The 26,018-nt window shown below is 45.7% G+C and overlaps 1 protein-coding gene across 1 annotated transcript in view; it reads right to left on the reverse strand.

Annotated features, from left to right (window-relative positions):
* Nucleotides 1–22,609, reverse strand: part of LOC120916518 (cathepsin D-like) — a 103,250-nt gene extending 80,641 nt beyond the window's left edge. Inside the window, exon 1 of the mRNA XM_040327533.1 lies at nt 22,325–22,609. Coding sequence (XP_040183467.1) covers nt 22,325–22,386 — 62 coding nt within the window. The 5' untranslated portion in view covers nt 22,387–22,609. The remainder of the gene's footprint in view (nt 1–22,324) is intronic.
* Between the last annotated feature and the right edge of the window lie 3,409 nt (nt 22,610–26,018).

A 26,018-nucleotide genomic window follows, 5' to 3' on the forward strand; every position in this document is an offset into this window, starting at 1 on the left:
AAAGGGGTCTATGAGATCAGTTTTAAAAAGATTGAATAACAGAAAAAAAAGCAGTGTTGCATGTACAATACCAGACCATTGCACTATTTTGTATTACTGAAATAGAGTCCCGTGGCCAATTAGGGAGACCATGCTCTTTTTTGCCTTTGTCTTTTGCCAAATATTTGCAAGAGAGGCTGACTTCTCTCCATACAAAGTGCATGTTTTAAAATGATTGCATTATAAATAATAAAAAATGCATAACTAATGTATCTGATAAATGGAAAGTTACTGAGTGTCCTTATTGTACTCCCATTTGGTCAAGTTAAAAAGCAATTTGTCACACACCTCCCGAACAGTGGACAAAACAAAAGACACTTTCCCACGATTAGCCGAGTAGGAAGTCAGTGCTTGGACACAATGAAGCCTCTGTTGTTTAGCTGTTATTGTTGCTTTACAGAAAACCTCTAAAGCTGCCCATGCATGTGTAGCGCCACCTTTGTAGGAGCGGCAAGAATCCTCTCTTGTTTCCACTCTTCATCCAGACACACAGTGGGCTAGATTCACATAGATTAGCGGATCTTTAGATCCGCGTAATCTATGTGATTTACGATCCGCCGGTGCAATTTAGCGAGGCCAGTGCAGTATTCACAAAGCACTTACCTCGAAAATTGCACCGTCGGATCGTAACTCCCCCGGCGGAATTCAAATTCCGCGGCTAGGGGAAGTGTACAATTTAAATCAGGCGCGTTCCCGCGCCGATTTAACTGCGCATGCGCCGCCGGCGAAATTACCCAGTGCGCATGCTCCAAATGACGTCGCTAGGACGTCATTGTTTTCGGCGGCAACGTCAATTGCGGCCATCCGTATTCCAGACCAACTTACGCAAGCGACGTAAAAATTTGAAACTCTGCGCGGGAACGACGGCCATACTTAACATTAGCTACCCCTCATATAGCAGGGGTAACTATCCGCCGGAAAAAGCCGAACGCAAACGACGTAAAAAAAAAGCGACGGGCGTTCGTTTCTGAATCGGCGGTTCTCCTCATTTGCATATCCGACGCGTAAAAGACCGAGGCGACACCTAGCGGCCGGCGGGAGATTGCAGCCTAAGATCCGACGGTGTAAGTCACTTACACCAGTCGGATCTAAGGGAGATCTATGCGGAACTGATTCTTATGAATCAGTCGCATAGATCCGACCGGCTGGACTCAGAGATGCGACGGCGGATCAGGAGATCCGCCGTCGTATATCTCTTTGTGAATCTGGCCCCGTATTTTCAACAGCCAGGCAAACACTTATGCCGCGTACACACAATCGGACATTCCGACAACAAAACCGTGGATTTTTTTCCCGACGGATTGTTCGCTCAAACTTGTCTTGCATACACACGATCACACAAATGTTGTCGGAAATTCCGAACGTCAAGAACGTGTGACGTACAACACTACGACGAGCCGAGAAAAATTAAGTTCAATGATTCCGAGCATGCGTTGAATTGATTTCGAGCATGCGTAGGATTTTTGTGCGTCGGAATTGGCTGCAGATGATCGGAATTTCCATCAAGAACTTTTGTTGTTGGAAAAATTGAGAACCAGCTCTCAATCATTTGTTGTCGGAAATTCTGACAGTAAATGTCTGATGGAGCCTACACACGGTCATATTTTCCGACAACAAGCTCACATCGAATATTTGTTGGTGGAAATTCCGACCGTGCATTAGGCTCGTTTCTTGACTAATCAGTCGAGGGGCTTTGGTTGTTTTTGATGTTTTATTAAAGGAGATGTAAAGGAAAAAAAAAATTCACCTTAATGCAATCTATGCATTAAGGTGAAAAAACATCTGATGATTTACTTACCTGACCCCTCTAAAGTCCCGTGCTCGGTCCCGAGATCCTATTCGCCGCTCAGCTTGGCCACTGATTGGCTTGAGCGGATGGATTGAGAGCAGCGCAGCCATTGGCTGTCGCTGCTGTCAATCACATCCAGTGACGCGTCGAGGGACGGGGCCGAGTGATACAGTGAGCAGCTATGGCCGATCGCTGTATCACGGGAGAGCGCCCGCAAGGACTCATCACCATGCGAGCTCTCTCGCGTGAATGTGGTGAGTTTTTGCGGGAAGGACAGCCACCGAGGGACCCCAGAAGACGAGGATCGGGGCCACTCTGTACAAAACGAACTGCACAGTGGAGGTAAGTATGACATGTTTGTTATTTTAAAGAAAATATTTGTTTCCTTTATTAAGCCTTTAAGAGCTTGAATACGGAAGGGAATGGGGTGGGATACTCCAGATTCAACTAATTACATGGGGGACAACTTCTTTAACCACTTCCATACAGGGCATTAATATACCCTTCCTGCCCAGACCAATTTTCAGCTTTCAGTGCTCTCACACTTTGAATGACAATTACTCAGTCATGCTACATTGTATCCAAACAATTTTTTTATCATTTTGTTCTCACAAACAGAGCTTTCTTTTGGTGGTATTTAATCGCCGTTGGGTTTTTTATTTTTTTCAATATAAGCAAAAAAAGAGAGAAAATTTTGAAAAAAAAACACTTTTTTTTAGTTTCAATCTTAAATTTTTGCAAAGAAATCATTTTTCTTCAGAAATTTGGGCCAAAATGTATACTGCTACATATCTTTGGTAAAAATAACCCAAATTAGTGGATATTATTTGGTCTCTGTGAAAGTTATAGAGTCTACAAGCTATGGTGCAAATCATTGAAAAATTATCACATCTGATCACAGCTGATGTACTGACATCCTATCATTTCTTGAGACCCTAACAAGCCAAGAAAGTACAAATACCCCCCAAATTACCCCTTTTTGGAAAGTAGACATTCCAAGGTATTTAGTAAGAGGCATGGTGAATTTTTTGAAGTTGTAATTTTTTCCCACAATTCTTGGGAAAATTACGATTTTTTTTTTTTTTTACACAAAATTGTCATAATAACAAGTTAGTTCTCTCACACAGCACATGCATACTTACAATGACACCCCAAATTACATTCTGCTGCTCCTCCTGAGTATGGCGATACCACATGTGTGGGACTTTTACACAGCGTAGCCACATACAGAGGCCCAACATTGAAGTAGCACCATCAGGCGTTCTAGGAGCATAAATTACACCTCTAATCTCTCAACTACCTGTTACACTTTTGAAGGCCCTGGAGCACCAGGACAATGGAAACGCCCACAAAATGACCCAATTTTGGAAAGCTAACACCCCAACGTATAATCTATGAGGCATAATTAGTCTTTTGAACGGTTCATTTTTTTCCAGAAGTTTTTGGAAAATGTGGAAAAAAAATGAAAACACATTTTTTTTACACAAAGTTGTCCATTTATAAGATATTTCTAACACATAGCATGTACATAGCAAAAATGACACCCCAAAATACATTCTGCTGCTCCTCCTGAGTATGGCGATACCACATGTGTGGGACTTTTACACAGCGTAGCCACATACAGAGGCCCAACATTGAAGTAGCACCATCAGGCGTTCTAGGAGCATAAATTACACCTCTAATCTCTCAACTACCTGTTACACTTTTGAAGGCCCTGGAGCACCAGGACAATAGAAACGCCAACAAAGTGACCCCATTTTGGAAAGCTAACACCCCAACGTATAATCTATGAGGCATAATTAGTCTTTTGAAGAGTTCATTTTTTTCCAGAAGTTTTTGGAAAATGTGGGAAAAAAATGAAAACACATTTTTTTTACACAAAGTTGTCCATTTATAAGATATTTCTAACACATAGCATGTACATAGCAAAAATGACACCCCAAAATACATTCTGCTGCTCCTCCTGAGTATGGCGATACCACATGTGTGGGACTTTTACACAGCGTAGCCACATACAGAGGCCCAACATTGAAGTAGCACCATCAGGCGTTCTAGGAGCATAAATTACACCTCTAATCTCTCAACTACCTGTTACACTTTTGAAGGCCCTGGAGCACCAGGACAATGGAAACGCCCACAAAATGACCCAATTTTGGAAAGCTAACACCCCAACGTATAATCTATGAGGCATAATTAGTCTTTTGAACGGTTCATTTTTTTCCAGAAGTTTTTGGAAAATGTGGAAAAAAAATGAAAACACATTTTTTTTACACAAAGTTGTCCATTTATAAGATATTTCTAACACATAGCATGTACATAGCAAAAATGACACCCCAAAATACATTCTGCTGCTCCTCCTGAGTATGGCGATACCACATGTGTGGGACTTTTACACAGCGTAGCCACATACAGAGGCCCAACATTGAAGTAGCACCATCAGGCGTTCTAGGAGCATAAATTACACCTCTAATCTCTCAACTACCTGTTACACTTTTGAAGGCCCTGGAGCACCAGGACAATGGAAACGCCAACAAAGTGACCCCATTTTGGAAAGCTAACACCCCAACGTATAATCTATGAGGCATAATTAGTCTTTTGAAGAGTTCATTTTTTTCCAGAAGTTTTTGGAAAATGTGGGAAAAAAATGAAAACACATTTTTTTTACACAAAGTTGTCCATTTATAAGATATTTCTAACACATAGCATGTACATAGAAAAAATGACACCCCAAAATACATTCTGCTGCTCCTCCTGAGTATGACGATACCACATGTGTGGGACTTTTACACAGCGTAGCCACATACAGAGGCCGAACATTGAAGTAGCACCTTCAGGCGTTCTAGGAGCATAAATTACACCTCTAATCTCTCAACTACCTGTTACACTTTTGAAGGCCCTGGAGCACCAGGACAATGGAAACGCCAACAAAGTGACCCCATTTTGGAAAGCTAACACCCCAACGTATAATCTATGAGGCATAATTAGTCTTTTGAAGAGTTCATTTTTTTCCAGAAGTTTTTGGAAAATGTGGAAAAAAAATAAAAACACATTTTTTTTTACACAAAGTTGTCCATTTATAAGATATTTCTAACACATAGCATGTACATAGCAACAATGACACCCCAAAATACATTCTGCTGCTCCTCCTGAGTATGGCGATACCACATGTGTGGGACTTTTACACAGCCTGGCCACATACAGAAGTCCAACATCCAAGTAGCACCTCCAGGCGTTCTAGGAGCATAAATTACACACACAAATTCCTGCCAACCTAAGACATTGTTGAAGGTCCTTCATATTTCTAACCCATAGCATGTACTGTACATACCAATTATAAACCAAAATACATTCTTCTGAGTAAAGAGTAAAAAAAATATTACCTGCTGTCTTAGTAGTGCAGTGGTCCACAGAGTAGAGCATCGGTCCGGGTAGCAGGCAGATGTGGTCAGCAGCAGCGAAAGGATCGTCAATGCAGCAGGCAGGAATACTGTCCATAGTACATGCAGCAGGCAGAGATATGGTCAGTGCAGCCAAAATATTGGTCCAGGCAGCAGGCAGGACCATCAAGTTTAGGGCCTCGGTCAGGAAAGAATGGGGACAGGGGTAGAGGCTTCTCCCACCCAAATCGCTTTGAAGCCTCCGGGCAACCAGACCCTGTTATGGGAACACAGAAAACCAAAAACTGGTTTTCTGAACTCCGAACACTATTCTGGGGCCCCTCACATATGTAAGACCCCTGTGTGGCAGGGTGCAAGATCAGTCCAAGGGGCAGGCAAAAACATGGTCAACAAGCCGAGGTCAGTGCAGGTAAAAGGCAGAAATAGGCAGTAGGCAGAGGCATAGTCGATACAGTCCAGGGTCAGTTCAATGTGAAAGGCAGAAACATGGCGGATAAACAATGCAGACGGCAGGCAGAGGCATAGTCGAGAAGCAGTCCAGGGTCAGTTCACGTGAAAGGCAGAAACATGGCGGATAAACAATGCAGACGGCAGGCAGAGGCATAGTCGATAAACAGGCCAGGGTCAGTTGAGTTGAGGCACTAGGTTGGTTGGTTGAGGCAGCAGGGAAATCAGCACAGAAATTGAAAGAGGGGCTAGTGGCAGTCTATTAGGAATTTGGGTTAATAATTTTCGAAAGAGTGATATCGCTTGAAGCATGGTGCCATACATAGGCCAGGTTGGGAGGGACAGTCGGGGCAATAGCAACTGGTGTCTTTTCTAATTCCACGTTTGCTGCACACCCGACATCTTTTTTGGCGTCTTCTTCCGGTTGCTGATGGTGGAATATGGTCAGGATAATGGCGCTCGTGCAGTCTGCTGACAGAATCGGAGCGAATTCTTTGTGGGGCAGAGCCTTGCTGATAGATCAGGGCAGTGACAACATTTTCGATAAATCTGATAAAGGGGATGGGTCTTTTCGTTGATTTGTGATAAGTGACAAATGAATTATAAAGGGCCATATGGAAGAAGTATATTGCAACTTTTTTATACCAGAAAATTGACTTTCGCATTGAGAGATAGGGCTGCAGCATTTGATCGTTTAGATCCACCCCCTCCATGAACTTATTATATTCATTGATACAGCAAGGCTTTCGAATGGTACGGCGTCTCCTGTGAATTTCCACTGAGGTTTCATTGTGGATAGTCGACATCATGTAAACGTCTTTCTTATCCCTCCACTTCAAGGCCAAAACTTCTTCGTTCCTCAGGCTTACCGATTCCCCTTTTTGTAGGCATGTGGTGACTAAACTCTGTGGGAAGCCTTTCCTGTTTTTACGTGAAGTACCACAGGCCAAAGTTTTATTCAGGAATAACATAGAATATCCAGGCTCAAACTTACCGACCAATCAGCAACCAACCAAATTCCCCTGTCTAACTGGTGCGTTAAAAACAGAGGCTTAGTTGCACACATCTGCAAATGCATGTGTAAGCTGCAGGCCCCGTCAAGGCGCCTGCCCCTTATCTATCCATCAGCAGTCATGTGCTCCATCAGCAGTCATGTGCTCCCACTGAGGAGACATAAAATGCAATGTTGCAGTTAGGACTGCAGTTTACACAGAGCGCCTTGACGGGGCCTGCAGCTTACACATGCATTTGCAGATGTGTGCAACTAAGCCTCTGTTTTTAACGCACCAGTTAGACAGGGGAATTTGGTTGGTTGCTGATTGGTCGGTAAGTTTGAGCCTGGATATTCTATGTTTTTGTATGTTTATACGCCCATTCCAGCGCTCCTTATTATACCATTCATAGGTAGGGGCAGTGACTATTGTTTGTTGAATTTTTGTCATTGTGGTCAGGCAACGCACTAGCACCTTTGCTTCCATGTGCTTAGTGTGCAGTGTGTTCCTGCCCCTTTATTGAGGGCTGGGCTCCTCCAGTCACCTGCCCCTTATCTATCCATCAGCAGTCATGTGCTCCCACTGAGGAGACATAAAATGCAATGTTGCAGTTAGGACTGCAGTTTACACTGAGCGCCTTGACGGGGCCTGCAGCTTACACATGCATTTGCAGATGTGTGCAACTAAGCCTCTGTTTTTAACGCACCAGTTAGACAGGGGAATTTGGTTGGTTGCTGATTGGTCGGTAAGTTTGAGCCTGGATATTCTATGTTTTTGTATGTTTATACGCCCATTCCAGCGCTCCTTATTATACCATTCATAGGTAGGGGCAGTGACTATTGTTTGTTGAATTTTTGTCATTGTGGTCAGGCAACGCACTAGCACCTTTGCTTCCATGTGCTTAGTGTGCAGTGTGTTCCTGCCCCTTTATTGAGGGCTGGGCTCCTCCAGTCACCTGCCCCTTATCTATCCATCAGCAGTCATGTGCTCCCACTGAGGAGACATAAAATGCAATGTTGCAGTTAGGACTGCAGTTTACACAGAGCGCCTTGACGGGGCCTGCAGCTTACACATGCATTTGCAGATGTGTGCAACTAAGCCTCTGTTTTTAACGCACCAGTTAGACAGGGGAATTTGGTTGGTTGCTGATTGGTCGGTAAGTTTGAGCCTGGATATTCTATGTTTTTGTATGTTTATACGCCCATTCCAGCGCTCCTTATTATACCATTCATAGGTAGGGGCAGTGACTATTGTTTGTTGAATTTTTGTCATTGTGGTCAGGCAACGCACTAGCACCTTTGCTTCCATGTGCTTAGTGTGCAGTGTGTTCCTGCCCCTTTATTGAGGGCTGGGCTCCTCCAGTCACCTGCCCCTTATCTATCCATCAGCAGTCATGTGCTCCCACTGAGGAGACATAAAATGCAATGTTGCAGTTAGGACTGCAGTTTACACAGAGCGCCTTGACGGGGCCTGCAGCTTACACATGCATTTGCAGATGTGTGCAACTAAGCCTCTGTTTTTAACGCACCAGTTAGACAGGGGAATTTGGTTGGTTGCTGATTGGTCGGTAAGTTTGAGCCTGGATATTCTATGTTTTTGTATGTTTATACGCCCATTCCAGCGCTCCTTATTATACCATTCATAGGTAGGGGCAGTGACTATTGTTTGTTGAATTTATTCAGGAATAGGTGGCGAAAAAGGGGCAGGCTAGTGTAGTAATTGTCCACGTATATGTGATACCCCTTTTGGAAGAGTGGGAATGCCAACTCCCATACAATTTTCCCGCTTATTCCCATATACGATGGACACTCAGGGGGCTGGATTTGGGAGTCTTTGCCTTCGTACACACGAAAGGCATTCACATAGCCGGAGGAGCTTTCGCAGAGCTTGTTTAGCTTCAAGCCGTACCTCGCTCTCTTACTGGGAATATACTGTTTTATTCCCAGCCGGCCAGTGAAATGGACCAGGGATTCATCCACAGAGATGTTCTGTTCCGGGATGTAAAGTTCAGCAAACTTCTCATTGAAAAAATCTATTAGGGGGCGAATTTTATATAATCTATCAAAGTCCGTATGATTTCGGGGGGGGCACTGCGAGTTGTCGCAGAAATGCAGGAACCGTATGATCTTGTCATAGCGGGACCTGGACATCGTAGCTGAAAAAATTGGCATATGGAGGATGGGCTTTTTAGATTTAATTTCTCTTTATTGTTTTCCGTTTTCTTTTTATACAAAAAAGGGGATCAAATTACAAGTGAGTGATACACATTATCTGATACACCATATACATGAATAAAGCAATCGTATAATTTATAAATCAGCTAGTTTCATGTGTTCCCTCCCTCCCCCCTCCCCCCCTTCCACCCCCCTATTAACATTATAGACAATTAAAGGAGAAGAAGAAAAAAAGAAAAAAAAAAAAAAAAAAAAGAAAGGAAAGGGAAAAAGAACCTAGGAGGAGGTATCCTCGTCTGGGCTGTCCAATGATCAAGCGCAGGAGAGTAGATTGGCTTTTTAGACCAATACGAATGAAGTTCATTTTTTTTTGAAAGCCCCATATTCAGCGTAAGGCCTAAAAACAATCTCATTTCCTCCATTGTTAGGGGTCTCCATTCAAACGGGCGGGCATATTATGAGTTGGGGTTGTTTTGTATGTACTGACTGGCAAAAAGATTTGTTTGGTCTATGATGGTTTGAAGGAACTCATTAGGGAAAAATAAATTAAAAAAATCGATTTCAGAGAAACCTTCGGTGTTGGCCTGCACACCTGGCTGTGCTGTGAAAGGGGGGATTGTGGCTGACCCTGTACTAGAAGGCAGCCACAACGGGTTGGCCAAGCCATCCGGTAGATGGGTTTGGGCCCTTCTTCCTCGGTGTGGAATTCCAGAGCTTGTACTGGGCCTTTCCTCCTGGGGTCTAGCGCCGTTAGCATTTGCTGATTGGCCACTGGGATGTCCGGCGCTGCTGGTAGCTGCCTGGGGTTCAGACCGTGGTCTTTTTGGACGGACTACTTCCTCCTCCGATTCGGATGTACTGCTTTCAGGGGGCTCGTATTCCGAACCTGAATTGAAAGTGGACTCGGCACTGTTATGGGGCGGTGAGAGCTCCCCACTGCTCTCATCGCTCTGGGTTATAATTTTGAATGCCTCTTCTGTGGTGTATAATTTTCTGGACATGTTGGCTGTATGACAGGGCTGCACGATAGGGACTAATTGGCTGTACGTCAGCTAGAAATTGGCTGCTGGGCTCACGGGACAGGTACTCCTGATGGAGGTGACAGGTACTCCTGATGGAGGTGACAGGTACTCCTGATAGAGCTCACGGGACAGGTACTCCTGATGGAGGTGACAGGTACTCCTGATGGAGGTGACAGGTACTCCTGATGGAGGTGACAGGTACTCCTGATGGGGGTGACAGGTACTCGGGTACTTCTGATGGGGGTGACAGGTACTTCTGATGGGGGTAACAGGTGCTCCTGATGGGGGTGACAGGTGCTCTTGATGGGGGTGACGGGTACTCCTTTTTTATGGGGGCGACAGGTACTCCGGTACTCCTGATGGAGGTGACAATTACCCTTGATGGGGGTGACGGGTACTCAGGTACTCCTGATGGAGGTGACAGGTACTCTTGATGGGGGTGACGGGTACTCGGGTACTCCTGATGGAGGCGACGGGTACTCAGGTACTCCTGATAGAGGCGAAAAGTACTCCTGATGGGGGCGACAGGTACTGAGGTACTCCTGATGAGGGCGACGGGTACTCAGGTACTCTTGATGGGGGGTGACGGGTACTCAGGTACTCTTGATGGGGGTTGACAGGTACTCAGGTACTTTTGATGGGGGGGTGACAGGTACTCTTGATGGGGGGGGTGACAGGTACTCTTGATGGGGGGGTGACAGGTACTCTTGATGGGGGGGGGGGGGTGACAGGTACTCTTGATGGGGGGGTGACATGTACTCTTGATGGGGGGGGGTGACAGGTACTCTTGATGGTGGGTGACAGGTACTTGGGTACTTTTGGTGGGGGGGTGACAGGTACTCTTTATTCGGGGGGGGCAATCTGGACACTATAATGACACTGTAGAGACTGTAACTCACTGTTTCTGAATTCTCCTTCTCACACAGGATCGGTGTGTGAGGAGGAGAGCCCAGAGACAGCGGTTACAGCTTTGTTTGTTTACAATTGTGACCGGCTGTGATTGGACACAGCCGGTCACGTGGTAAAGAGCCAAATTTCATTGGCTCTTTACCCAGATCGGGACTAGGCTATGTCCAGGGGACGAGCCTCGTGCCCGATTGCCGCAGTGTGCGCGCCCGATCGCCGAGAATCACGCGCTCGGGGCCGCGCGCGCCTCCTCCATAGGGAAGTGACCGGCTGTGATTGGAAACAGCCGGTCACGTGGGTAAAATCTTTTTTTTTTTCTAATGCAGTGATCGGTGACGGGCTGTCTCCGAGGCATTCGCCGCGTCACCGATCTCCGCTCCGCCAGCTGACAGGAGCCCGCAGTAGCGGCGAGAAGGGGTGGACGTCATATGACGTCCACCTGAATCGTAAAGGGGTTCCTGCCGCCGTCATTTTCCAATGAGGCGGTAAGGAAGTGGTTAACTTGACTTTCCTACTTGATGCAACATGCACTCTTGAGCAAGTCCTCTGTGAGAAGAATGTGTCTGATATGTCTGCCGCAATGTCACGGTCACAATAAAAATCGCAGATCACCACCATTACTAGAAAAAAAAATGGCATAAATCTATCCCTTATTTTGTAGACGCTATAACTTTTGTGCAAACCAATCAATATACGCTTATTGCGATTTTTTTTTTTACCAAAAATATGTAGAAGAATACATATCGGTCTAAACTTTTTTTTAAATTGTGATATTAATTAAATCAAAAAGTAAAAAATAGTGGGCCGGATTCAGAAAGGAGATACGACGGCGTATCTCCGGATACGCGGTCGTATCTCTGAGTTTCGGGGTCGTATCTATGCGACTGATTCATAGAATCAGTTACGCATAGATTTCCCTAAGATCTGACCGGCGTAAGTGTCTTACACTGTCGTATCTTAGGCTGCATATTTACGCTGGCTGCTAGGTGGCACTTCCGTATAGTTACGCGATGAATATGCTAATTAGGTAGATACGCCGATTCAGAAACGTACGTCCGGCCGGCGCATTTTTTTACGTCGTTTATGTTAGGCTTTTTCCGGCGTAAAGTTACCCCTGCTATATGAGGCATAGCCAATGTTAAGTATGGACACCGTTCTCGCGTTGAGTTTTGAAAATTTTACGTTGTTTGCGTAAGTCGTTCGTGAATAGGGCTGTACGTAAGTTATGTTCACGTCTAAAGCAATGACGATTTGCGGCGTAATTTCGAGCATGCGCACTGGGATTTTTTCACGAACGGCGCATGCGCCGTTCGTAAAATACGTCAAATACGCTGGGTCACCATTCATTTAAATAAAACACGCCCACATCATCCCCATTTGAATTAGGCGGGCTTACGCTGGACCAAATATGTTACGCCGCCCTAACTAAGGGCAAAAGTTCTTTCTGAATACGGAACTTGCGCCCTAATTTACGGCGACGTAACGTATCTGAGATACGTTATGCCGGCCCATAGATACACAATTGTATCTGAATCTAGCCCATTGTTTTTTTTTTTCGAAATTGTCGCTCTTCTTTTGTTTATAGCGCAAAAAATAAGAACCGCAGAGGTGATCAAATACCACCAAACGAAAGCTCTAATTTGTGGGGAAAAAAACATAAAGATTTCATTTGGGTACAGTGTTGCATGACCACGCAATTGTCATTCAAAGTGCAACAGCGCTGAAAACTAAAAACTGGTCTGTGCAGGAAGGGGGTGAAAATTCCCTGTATGGAAGTGGTTAACCACTTCCAGACCTTAGGTGTTTTTCAGATTCGGTGTTTGCAAGACTAAAACAGTTTTTTCTGCTAGAAAATTACTTAAAACCCCCAAACATTATATATATTTTTTTCTAACACCCTAGAGAATAAAATAGTGGTCATTCCAATACTTTTTGTCACACCGTATTTGCGCAGCGGTCTTACAAGCGCACTTTTTTTGGAAAAAATTCACTTTTTTGAATTAAAAAATAAGACAATAAATTTGGCCCAATTTTTTTATATATTTTGAAAGATAATGTTACGCCGAGTAAAATGATGCCCAACATGTCACGCTTAAAAATTGCGCCCGCTCGTGGCATGGCGTCAAACTTTTACCCTTAAAAATCTCGATAGGCGATATTTAAAAAATTCTAGAGATTGCATTTTTTGAGCTACAGAGTAGCTCTAGGGCTATAATTATTGCTCTCGCTCTAACGATCGCGGCGATACCTCACTTGTGTGATTTGAACACCGTTTTCATATGCGGGCGCTACTCGCGTATGCGTTTGCTTCTGCGCGTGAGCTCGTCGGGACGGGGTGCTTTAAAAAAAAAAATTTTTTGTTTTCTTATTTATTTTTATTTATTTTATTATTTTTTACACTGAAAAAAAATAATAATTTGATCACTTTTATTCCTATTACAAGGAATGTAAACATCCCTTGTAATAGAAAAAAGCATGACAGGTCCTCTTAAATATGAGATATGGGGTCAAAAAGACCTCAGATCTCATATTTGGGCTTAAATGCAAAAAATAAAAAATAAATAAAAAATGTCATTTTTTCAAATGACCAAAAAAAAATTTGTCTCTTTAAGAGGCTGGGCGGGACTGACGTTTTGACGTCACTTCCGCCCAGCCGAGCTATGGGGACGGGCGAAGGAGATTTTTCCTTCAGTCTCGTCCCCGCTCACCAGCCGACAGCATCCGATCGCCTCCGCCGCTACCGACGGCTCCGGTAAGCGGCGGAGGGCGCGGGAGAGCGGCGGGAGGGGGGGGCCCTCTCCCGCCACCGATAACGGCGATCTCGCGGTGAATCCGCCGCGGAGACCGCCATTATCGGATTCCAGACCGCGCACACTAAAAATGGATACCTCGGTTGTGACAGCAGCTGCTGCCGTTACCGAGATATCCATCTTTAAAAATAGGACGTACATCGTCGTGCGCAGGTCTGGAAGTGGTTAAATAAATGAAATACACGGCTCTATTATTGTGAAGTACGTAATCTTCCTATGGTCAGGCTGGCTACCCAAATTGTTCTGTTCTGCTAAAGCCTGAGCTGTCAGTTTCAGCATTATACACCCTAATACTGAACAACTGAGCTGTACAGAGGAAGGAAGTTGAGATACGATCACATTATACATGTAGGTGATAAAGCAGCTTCTCAGAAAGGCACATGCCGGGGTGTGAACTGCAGGGCAAGCGCTGCCTGCTAAAATCATTTTCAGAAGCAATTACAAAATAACTATAATAACAGCACCGTCACCATCACAAAGGCACAACTTCCAGTTGTTACGGAGTTTCTTATTTGTATTACAACTCTGTACAACATGTACAGACAGAATGTGATGCTTTTGTAGAGAATTCTAGAAAAACTGCCAGCAAAAAGTGTTGCATAATAGGAGACACCTCGGGGCAGATTCACGTACATTTGCATGGGCGCAATGTATGTGAGATACGCTACGCCGCTGTAACTTACTTTTCAAAGCTTTGATTTCAGAAAGAATTTGCGCCGTAAGTTACGGCGGCGTAGAGTATCTCTCGCGGCGTAACGACGCGTAATTCAAATCGGCGAGTAGGGGGGCGTGTTTCATTTAAATGAAGCGCGTCCCCGCGCCGAACGAACTGCGCATGCGCCGTCCCTAAATTTCCCGCCGTGCATTGCGCTAAATGACGTCGCAAGGACGTCATTGTTTTGACGTGGACGTAAAATACGTCCAGCCCGATTCACGGATGACTTACGCAAACGAAATAAAAAAAATTGAAATTCGACGCGGGAACGACGGCAATACTTAACATTGCTTACGCCACCAAATAGCAGCTTTAACTATACGCTGAAAAAAGCCGAACGGAAACAACGTAAAAGAATGCGACGGCCGCGCGTACGTTCGTGGATCGTCGGAAATAGCTAATTTGCATACTCAACGCGGATTACGACGGGAACGCCACCCAGCGGACGCCGAAGAATTGCATCTAAGATCCGAAGGCGTACGAAGACGTACGCCTGTCGGATGTAACCCAGATGCCGTCGTATCTTGTTTTGAGGATTCAAAACAAAGATACGACGCGGGAAATTTGAAAGTACGCCGGCGTATCACTAGATACGCCGGCGTACTTCCTTTGTGGATCTGCCCCCTCGTCTGATATTCATAATCATTACATGGATAACAAGGTTTTGTTGTGAAAACAGAGAGAAGTGATGCTATAAGCTTAAAGAGGTTGTAAATAAATAAAAAATTATGCTGAAATAACTGTTTACAGAGTATAGAGACATAGGGCCAGATTCACAGTCGAAATACGCCGGCGTATCTACTGATACTCCGGCGTATTTTCAAATTTGCCGCGTCGTATCTTTAGTTTGAATCCTCAAACCAAGATACGACGGCTTTAGGCTTCGATCCAAAAGGCGTACGGCTTTGTACGCCTTCGGATCGTAGGTGTAATACTTTGTCGCCACTGGGTGGAGTTCACTTCGTTTTCCGCGTTGGGTATGCTAATTAGCTGTTTACGGCGATCCAAGAAGGTACCTGCGTTCGTCGCATTCTCTTACGTCGTCGCTAGTCGGCTTTTCCCGGCGTATACTTACAGGTGCTATTTCATGGCTTATATTTAGACTGCCCATGTTAAAGTATGGCCGTCGTTCCCGCGTCTAATTAATTTTTTTTTTTTTTGCGTAAGGCGTCCGTGAATAGGAAAGGACGTAACGCACGTCGCCGTTCAAAAGATTACGTTGGTGCGACGTCATTTTGCGCAAAGCACGGTGGGAAATTACAAACGGAGCATGCGCAGTACGTTCGGCGTGGGAACACGCCTAATTTAAATGATACACGCCCCATTTGAATTAGACGGGCTTGCGCCAGACGCATTTACGCTACGCCGCCGCAAGTTTACAGGCAAGTGCTTTGTGAATCAAGCACTTGCGCTGAAAACTTGCGGCGGTGTAACGTAAATGGGATACATTAGACCGCCGCAAATGTACCTGAATCTGGCCCATAATAGTTAACTGATTCCTGCATACTTTTGCTCATAGGTTTCCCTCATTCCCATTTTAAAAAGTTGAGAGGTATGGCTAAAGCTCTGGTCAGGAAGAGGGTAAATCCTTCCGGGGCTGAAGTGGTTAATATTTGTAGTCGTTCCTCATAACGGAGGTCCTCCAGCCCCATTATTAGCTTTGTAGCCCTCCGGATTTTCTCCAGTTCAAGCACATGCTTCCTGAGGACTGGTGATCAGAACTGGATGGCATACCGAAGATGCAAACTAACCAGATTTTTGTAAAGTGGTAGAATAGTTTCATCTCTTGAGTAAATATCCTTTTTAATACGTTATTAGTCTGCTAACCTTGCTTACTGGAGCTTGGCAATGCACTGCATGCTATCCTGAGTCTATTATCTACTAGGAACTCCCGATCCTTTTCCATCCTCCCAAGTGCATTACTTTACATTTTCCTATATTGAGCCTCATCTGCCATATAGCTGCCCACCCCTCTATTTTAGCGAGCTCTTCTTCTAAAGTTGTTCTACAGGCTAGCTGGCATTGCCAGTGTAGCGCCCTGCTCCCAATGAGTGGGTGCTTAATGTTGAAATTATAGTTGTCTGGGCAGTAGTTTGGCCCAGAGAGATTTTGTTCAAATGTATGGCTCTGTTCCAGTTTAGCTTGTTGCATGATTTTCCCTCTGACGGTGGGTGTCGCTGTCACCGCTGGTCCGAGTTGGTAAGGCAACAGGCTGGATGCATTGGGTACCTCTTTCTCAGAAGCAGCCCAGAGGGCGTGGTCAACCCGCTGTGCATTCTGGGAGAGGGTACATAAGGGCAGACACCATTTTTTGGTGGTTCGTTTTGTGATCCCGCCTGAGGGCCCTCCAGGCCTCAGCGATGTGTTGGCAGTTACTGCTTCGGGGGCCATGTTGGCCTGAGGCCTCGCAATTGAGATGTAGGCCCAGTTGCTACTGGGGCCTACTGATCCAGGGATGATCCTGTGTCGCCTTACCTGCTGGAAGGGACCAAGCAATTGAGGACTCAATTGGAGGATATGTCCGGATCTCAAAGTTTACCTCACAGTGCTGCCGGAGCGGCTAAAAGGTCCTGGCACTGAGAGCTGAGTTTTTCCCTCAGAAGGTAACCTTGTCTGTGGCAGAGACTATTGGACAAGTTCTACTTTTACCTAGTCTGTGGCATTGACTATTGGACAAGTTCTTCTTTTACCTAGTCTGTGGCATAGACTATTGGACAAGTTCTACTTTTACCTAGTCTGTGGCATTGACTATTGGACAAGTTCTACTTTTACCTAGTCTGTGGCAGAGACTATTGGACAAGTTCTACTTTTACCTAGTCTGTGGCATTGACTATTGGACAAGTTCTTCTTTTACCTAGTCTGTGGCATAGACTATTGGACAAGTTCTACTTTTACCTAGTCTGTGGCATTGACTATTGGACAAGTTCTACTTTTACCTAGTCTGTGGCATAGACTATTGGACAAGTTCTACTTTTACCTAGTCTGTGGCAGAGACTATCCTTTGATGGAGCTTCGCACCGGCTGCTAGGACAGTGAGAGTGGGCCTATCCGGTGGTCGCTGAGTCCAGTGTGGAAACAGTTGTTCCTCTGGATCTAAAAGAATATCCGTGGTTTGCAAGTCAGATGCCTAATTCTCCACTAAACCTCCATCCCTCTTTTCCCTTGGTGAGAAAAAGAGACTTGGGCCCGGGATTCACATACATCGGCGCATATTTATGCGGGCGTAGCGTATCTAGGCAAGCACTGGATTCACAAAGCACTCGCTCCTAAAGATGCGCTGGGTTTCCTCGGCGTTAGCCAGCGTAGGTGGAAGTGGGCGTGAGCCATGCTAATGAGGCGTGACCCCATGCAAATGATGGGCCAAGCCTCATAGATATACTTAAAACGAACGGTGCATGCGCCGTCCCGTGGACGCATCCCAGTGCGCATGCTCAGAATCACGTCGGAACTACTCCCTAAGATACGACGGATCACTGCCTACGACGTGAACGTAACCTACGCCTAGTCATATTCACGTACAACGTAAACGACAAAAAATACGACGGCTTGTGTTCCCTGGTCCATACCTTTGCATGAGTTGCGCCTCCTATATGGGGAATAACTTTACGCCGGACGTACAGTACAGACCAAAAGTTTGGACACACCTTCTCATTCAAAGAGTTTTCTTTATTTTCATGACTATGAAAATTGTAGATTCACACTGAAGGCATCAAAACTATGAATTAACACATGTGGAATTATACATAACAAAAAAGTGTGAAACAACTGAAATTATATTTCATATTCTAGGTTCTTCAAAGTAGCCACCTTTTGCTTTGATTACTGCTTGGCACACTCTTGGCATTCTCTTGATGAGCTTCAAGAGGTAGTCACCTGGCGCAGCACCCCATCACTCTCCTTCTTGGTCAAATAGGCCTTACACAGCCTGGAGGTGTGTTTGGGGTCATTGTCCTGTTGAAAAATAAATGATGGTCCAACTAAACGCAAACCGGATGGAATAGCATGCCGCTGCAAGATGCTGTGGTAGCCATGCTGGTTCAGTATGCCTTCAATTTTGAATAAATCCCCAACAGTGTCACCAGCAAAGCACCCCCACACCATCACACCTCCTCCTCCATGCTTCACGGTGGGTACCAGGCATGTAGAGTCCATCCGTTCACCTTTTCTGTGTCGCGCAAAGACACGGGGGTTGGAACCAAAGATCTCAAGTTTGGACTCCTCAGACCAAAGCACAGATTTCCACTGGTCTAATGTCCATTCCTTGGGGCAGATTCATCAATAGATACGACGGCGGATCTCCTGATCCGCCGTCGTATCTGTGAGACCCGACGGTCGGATCTGTGAGATCCCACCGTCGGAGCAATGCGACTGATTCATAAGAATCAGTTCCGCATAGATCTCCCTTGGATCCGACTGGTGTAAGTGACTTACACCAGTCGAATCTTAGGCTGTAATCTCCCGTCGGCCACTAGGTGTCGTCGCAATTTTTTACCCGTCGCATATGCAAATGAGGAAAACCGCCGATTCACGTCCGTACGCCCGCCCGTCGCTCGTTTTCTACGTCGTTTGCGTTCGGGTTTTTCCGGCGGATAGCTACCCCTGATTCTATGAGGGGTAGCTAATGTTAAGTATGGCCGACGTTCCCGCGCCGATTTTTAAATTTTCTACGTCGTTTGCGTACCGCGATCGTGAATACCGATGGCCGCAAACGACGTACCCGCCGCAAACAATGACGTCGTAGCGACGTCATTTGGAGCATGCGCACTGGGCTTTTTCGCCCAGTTACAGTAAGGTAACGGCAGGCCCAAATCTAAACCAGCAGCTCCTTCGGGGGTAGTGCTACACCAGCTTTTGAACGAGTGCTTTATTAACCGGCCGACTCCTGCACATATACGTTGGCATAATGGCACGGCTGGGCAGGGTAACGTATATTTACGTTACTTTAAAATTACCGCCGATGTCCCGCGATCGGGTCACAGAGCTGCAGAACGGGGAGAGGCAAGTGTAAACAAGCATCTCCCTGTTCTGCCTAGTGACATTGTGACTGATCGTATGCTCCCTGTCATCGAGAGCAGCGATCAGTAATGTGTCACTCGTAGCCACGTCCCCCTAAGGCCCCGTACACACGACCAAACATGTATGCTGAAACTGGTCCGCGAGCGTGTGTGGGCGCGAGCGGGCCGAATTCCAGCAAACATTTGCCCGCCGGGCCTTTTCCCAGCGGGCAAATATTCCTGGACGTGTTTTAAAACCGTCCGCTGGAATCCTGCCCGCTCGGACATGTACGGTCGTCAGTACAGACCTACCGTACATGTCCAGGCGCCCGCCGTCCCTCGCATGCGTCGAATGACTTCGACGCATGCGTGGAAGCCTTTAAATGGCAGGCCCGCCCACGTCTCCGCGTCATCGCCGCGTCATCGTCGCGGCGACGACGCGGACACGCCCCGCGTATTGTTTACGCGCGGACTTCTGTACGATGGTGTGTACAACCATCGTACAGAAGCCCTCTGGCAGACATGTATGGTGAAAACGGTCCGACGGACCGCTTTCACCATACATGTTTGTTCGTGTGTACCCGGCCTAACAGTTAGAATCACTCCCTAGGACACACTTGAAGGAACACTAAAGGTTTGTTTTTTATTAGATCAATTGATTGCTGTAAGCTAGAGCATTTAAATATCACTTACCTCGTTTTTCCTTTTGACCTCCAAAATACAGTAATCCAGGTTTGAAAATGCCATTTCCTGTCTCTCCTCTTCTTGCTTTCCACCAGCATCTGAGCCGTTTTGCATGGTGGAAAGCAGAATGTGCTCACCCCCTCCCTATGACTACAGCCCTGCGTGAAGATGCTCTCTTATCCCTCACAGGCATGGAGGCTAAGCCTAATGGGAACTGTAGTTCCCATTAGGCTGTGATGTAGCAAGAATGAATGCGCACCGCAAACCAGGAAGTCAGTGAGAATAATGATTCAGGAGTGCTGGAGGTGAATAAAACAGCTCCATTTCAACACGTATCAAACTAGTTATAATGCAAAACATTACTTTTTACTTTATCAGCTACTGTCATAAAAATGCCATAAAACTATCTCCTATTTTGTAGATGCTATTACCTTTGCGCAAACCAATCAATATACTCTTATGCTGTGTACACACAACCGTTTTTCATGTCATGGAAAAAATGTAGTTTTTCTCGACGTGATTCCTCTTAAGCCTGCCTTGCATACACACGATCGTGATAAAAAATGCTCGCGCAAAGCGTGGTGACGTACAAACGGCACTATAAAGGGGAAGTTCCAATCAAATGGCGCCACCCTTTGGGCTGATTATGCTAATTTTCCGTCTCATAACTTCCTTCTGAGCATGCACGTTTTTTTCCCCGTCGTTAAAGCCTACACACGACGAGAAAAACAACAATGCGAAAAACGGGAAAAAATAGAGCATGTTCTAAATTTTTAATGACAATTTTTCTCGTCGAGAAAAATGCTCTGGAGCCCACACACGACCGTTTTTAACAACCAATTTAAAAAAATGCATTTTTCTCGCCTTGAAAATTGGTCGTGTGTACGTGGCATCATTGAAGTAGAAGAATACATATCGGCCTAAACTGTGGAAAAATTGTGTTTTTATAGATTTTTTGGGGGATATTTATTAGAGCAAAATATAAAAAAAATATTGGGCCAGATCCACAACGAACTTACGGCGGTGTATCTACGTTCTACGATGCGCCGTGTTATCTTTGTTTTGTATTCACAAAACAAGATACACCTGAATGTGGGGTAGATCCGACCGACGTACGTCTTAGTACGCCGTCAGATCCAAGGTGCATATTTACCCTGGCCGCTAGGTGGTGCTTCCGTTGATTTCCGCGTAGAGTATGCAAATTAGCTAGATACGCCGATTCTAAAACGTACGTCCGCCCGGCGCATTTTTTTACGTCGTTTACGTAAGGCTTTTTTCGGCGTAACGTTACCCCTGGCTTTATGAGGTGTACGCAATGTTAAATATGAATGTCGGGACAGCGTCAAATTTTCCGTCGTTTGCGTAAAACGTTCGCGAATAGGGCTTCGCGTAAATTACGTTCACGTCGAAAGCATTGACTATTTGCGACGTGATTTCGAGCATGCGCACTGGGATTCCTCCACGGGCGGCGCATGCGCCGTTAAAAAAAAAAACATAATTTACATGGGGTCACAATGATTTAACATAAAACACGCCCACATCTCAGACATTTGAATTTTGCGCGCTTACGCCGACACATTTACACTACGCCGCCGTAACTTACGGCACAAATTTTTTCTGGATAAGGAACCTGCCGCTATAAGTTACAGCGGCGTAGTGTATCTGAGATACACTACGCCTGCCTAAAGATAGGCAGTTCTTTGTGGATCTGGCCCATTGTGTTTTTTTTTTAAAATTATTGCTCTATTTTTGTTTTATTCGCAAAAAAATAAAAACCACATAGGTAATCAAATACCACCAAAAGAAAGCTCTATTTGTGGGGAAAAAAGGACGTACATTTTGTTTGGGAGCCATGTCGCACGACAATTGTCAGTTAAAGCGATGCAGTGCCGAATCGCAAAAAGTCCTCTGGTCTTTGGCCAGCCAAATGGTCCCGGGGCTTAAGTGGTTAATTACTTTAAAATGCTAGCAAATTTGTCTTATTGGGGGTTATTTACGAAAGGCAAATAAACGTTGCACTACAAGTGCAAAGTACAAGTGCAAAGTGCACTTGAAATTACACTGAAAGTGCACTTGGAAGTGCAGTCGCTGTAAATCTGAGGGGTAGATCTGAAATGAGGGGGAGCTCTGCTGATTTTATCATCCAATCATGTGCAAGCTTAAATGCTGTTTTTTATTTTCCTTGCATGTCCCTCTCGGATCTACAGCGACTGCACTTTCAGTGCAATTTCAAGTGCACTTTGCACTTGTAGTTTGCACTTGTAGTGCAAACTGGTTTTGCCTTTAGTAAATAACCCCCATTATGTTCATAACATTATGGTGGGATATACTGTAGATGTGTATTCATCACTTACCGCATCACTGCTTTAACCCCCAATAACAGAAGTAAAAAAAGTGTGAAGATCTGAAGCTTCATTGTGCTTGTATTCTTTCTTGTTCCGATGCTGGGACGATGGGTTAGGTCAGGAGCTGAGCTCTATATACTCTTCCTCTTCTGTGGGTTGCACAGCCGACTTTTACATTTTGATAAGTGTTTGCTGAGTGTTTTTTCGCAAGCCAGTGGGCAGGCAGTCTGTAACGTGCCTTTGTGTCATAGAACTGGCCTTGTCACTTGTTAGATCTGTGGTCCAAGCATGTAGGAGATAATTGGTGAGCGCTCGACACATGACTAATCATGAGATTAGGCGGCTGACAGTCAGTTATTATGAGCGTAAACGGAAAAGGGGGTCAGTTCTATTTAACCATTGCTAGAACAGAGGGGAACATGATACAAAATGTTTACTGCAAAGTTTAACATGGAGATTGTTAGATAAACTATACTAAGATCCTGCTTGTAGTGTTTTCCTTTTTTAATACAGTAAAACCTTGGTTTGAGAGTAACTTGGTTTGAGAGCGTTTTGCAAGACAAGCAAAATGTTTTTTATCAATTTTGCCTTGATATACAAGCGATGTCTTGATATAAGAGTAGCGTCATGTCACAACTGAGTATAAAAAAAGAAGAGAGGAGCCTCTAAGGCCCTGTACACATGAGCAGACATGTCCGATGAAAACGGTCCGCGGACCGTTTTCATCTGACATGTCTGCTGGGAGCTTTTGGTCTGATGTGTGTACACACCATCAGACCAAAATCCCCGCGGACAAAGAACCCGGTGACGTAGAAGACACCGACGTTCTCTAACACGGGAGTTCAATGCTTCCACGCATGCGTCTAATCAATTCGACGCATGCGCGGGATTTCGGTCCGCTGGTTAGACGTACTAACCAGCGGACATGTCCGATGGACAGGTTTCCAACGGACAAGTTTCTTAGCATGCTAAGAAACTTTTGTCCGCTGGAAACCTGTCCGCTAGGCCGGAAAACTGTCCGCTAGGCCCTACACACAGTCGGACATGTCCGCGGAAACTGGTCCGCGGACCAGTTTCAGCGGACATGTTCGGTCGTGTGTACAAGGCCTAAGTGTAGCAATATGGTTACATTTAATGAAGGTACAACATTTAGCAACTTATTGCTACACTTATGCTGCGTACACACGACCGTTTTTCGGGTTGTAAAAAATTACGTTTTTTTTGTGTCATTAAAAACGATCGTGTGTGGGCTCCAGAGCATTTTTCATGATGTAAAAAATGGGCATTAAAAATTTCGAACATGCTCTAATTTTTCACATAGTTTTTTACCTTGTCGTTTTTAACGTCGTAAAAAATGGTCATGTGTGGGCTTTAATGGCGTGAAAAAAACGTGCATGCTCAGAAGCAGGTTATGAGACGGGAGCGCTCGTTCTGGTAAAACTAGCGTTCGTAATGGAGTAAGCACATTCATCACGCTGTAACAGACTGAAAAGCGTGAATCGTCTTTTACTAACACGAAATCAGCAAAAGCAGCCCCAAGGGTGGCGCCATCGGAATGGAACTTCCCCCACTGACAAGTTTTTTAGGCGATGCGCTAGCAGGACCGCTCCAAAAGTCCTGCTAGCCGCATCTCTGGAGCGGTGAAGGAGCTGGGTGTTTACTGCTCCTACATTGCTCCTTGCTCCTTCCCATTGAAATCAATTGGAAACCGCAGTAATACTGCCGGCAATGCGCCTCTGCAGATCACTCACTGGGCCGTGTGTTGTATGAACTGTATTATACATCACCTTTGGATTGCTGCTACTGATTAGGGATGAGCTACGTGTTTGAGTCAAACTCACGTTCGACTCGAACATCGTATGTTCGACAGTTCGTCGAAATACGAACGTTACGGGCCGTTCGCGCCAAATTTGAGTGGCGTGTCACGGCCCATAATTCACTGCGGCATCGCAGTGCATTGCTGGCTGATGACTGGCCAAACATGCACTATGACCCGCATGCTTGGCCAATCATAGCTTGCAAAAAACGGATATATATGCATCTCAGGTGTTGTATATATATTTATACACTGTATAGTTCAGGGGTCAAGTCCTGGGGAAAAAAGTGTGGGAACTCCCACCCAAGATCAACTCCCCCACCAAAAAAAATAAAAATGATACGCTCATATGCATAATTGCTAAAGCGCATGTTTTTTTTTTTAAGCAAGTTCTTTCTAAATCCTGCGATAACTCATGGCAGACCTGGGAACAATGACAAAAGCTCCCAGGAGACATTGCGGCTTCGAGGAAGTGACGAAATACCCACACACTACCCGATGAATCCATATACAGGAAGCAGCCAGTAACATAAAAGATTACTAAGGTTCGCCTGCCCCTGACAGTGAGTCAAGCTGGGCATCGCTCTAGCCTTGCAAAGGGAACTGTGTTCCTGCTGTAAAAAAAGTGCAGGAACTCCGTTCCCACTCGTTCCCGCAGGACTTGAGCCCTGGTACAGTTGAGCTAGATGCGCTCTTTCTAATTTACTGGCAGGTAGGTGATTGTGCTAGCTGCAGTATTCTCACATGGTGTACTGCCTGTGTCCTCTGCAGTTTGCACCTAAAGCTACGTGGTGTGTACTGCCTATGTCCTCTGCAGTGTGCACCTTAAGATACGTGGTGTGTACTGCCTGTGTCCTCTGCAGTTTGCACCTAAAGCTACGTGGTGTGTACTGCCCGTGTCCTCTGCAGTGTGCACCTAAAGCTACGTGGTGTGTACTGCCTATGTCCTCTGCAGTGTGCACCTAAAGCTACGTGGTGTGTACTGCCTGTGTCCTCTGCAGTGTGCACCTAAAGCTACCAAAGCCAGTAAGCCAGAGGATTTTCGGTGGGAAAGGTGTCCAAGTCTGATCTTGCCACTAGGTATTCCCGCACCATGTAAAACAGACGCTGGCGATGGTTGCTGGAACCGGTCATACCTCGGGGCTGCGGACTAAAAAAATTGTCTGAACGCATTGGTCAGACGGCCACCTTCTCCACCGCTCCTTCTGTGACTAACCGAAGCCTCAGCAACACGTTGTCCAGGACCAGGATTTTGTAACCTCCCAGTATCTGGGAACGCGTTGCCTCCCGAAGATGTTTCATCTTCTGCTCCCTCTGTGCCGGCAAGATAAGATCTGCAACCTTACTCTTGTAACGTGGATCAAGGAGGGTTGCCAGCCAGTAATGATCCCTCTCCTTGATAGCACGAATACGAGGATCCTTGCGCAGGCTTTGCAGGATCAGGGAGGCCATACAACGTAGGTTTGCTGAGGCATTCCGTGCGGAGTCCTCTGGGTCACTGAGGAGGAAATGATCCGCAGCCACCACATCCCAGCCACGTACACGTCCATGGGTTCCTTGGGACTGTAATTGATCCCTTGAAGACTGCTGCTGATGCTGAATGCTAGACTCCACCTCCATGCTGACACAATCCTCCTCCTCCTCCTCCTCTTCCTGTGTGATAGGCGGGAAAGCAGGAACACTGTCTGGATAAAGGGGGCCTTGAGAGGTAAGGAAGTCATGGCCCACTGGAATCGGGAAAAAACCAAGCTCCCCTGACCCTGTCCTGCTGCCATATTGGCATCTGGCCTCAGACGTCTGAGCCCCCCTCCTTAACAGCTTATGGAAAACGATGTACTAAGGATCAGCGCTCGAGAGGAGGTATCTCCATGATCTACAAATCGTTGC

Source organism: Rana temporaria, chromosome 10 (assembly GCF_905171775.1).
Source record: "Rana temporaria chromosome 10, aRanTem1.1, whole genome shotgun sequence".
Classification (NCBI taxonomy): domain Eukaryota; kingdom Metazoa; phylum Chordata; class Amphibia; order Anura; family Ranidae; genus Rana; species Rana temporaria.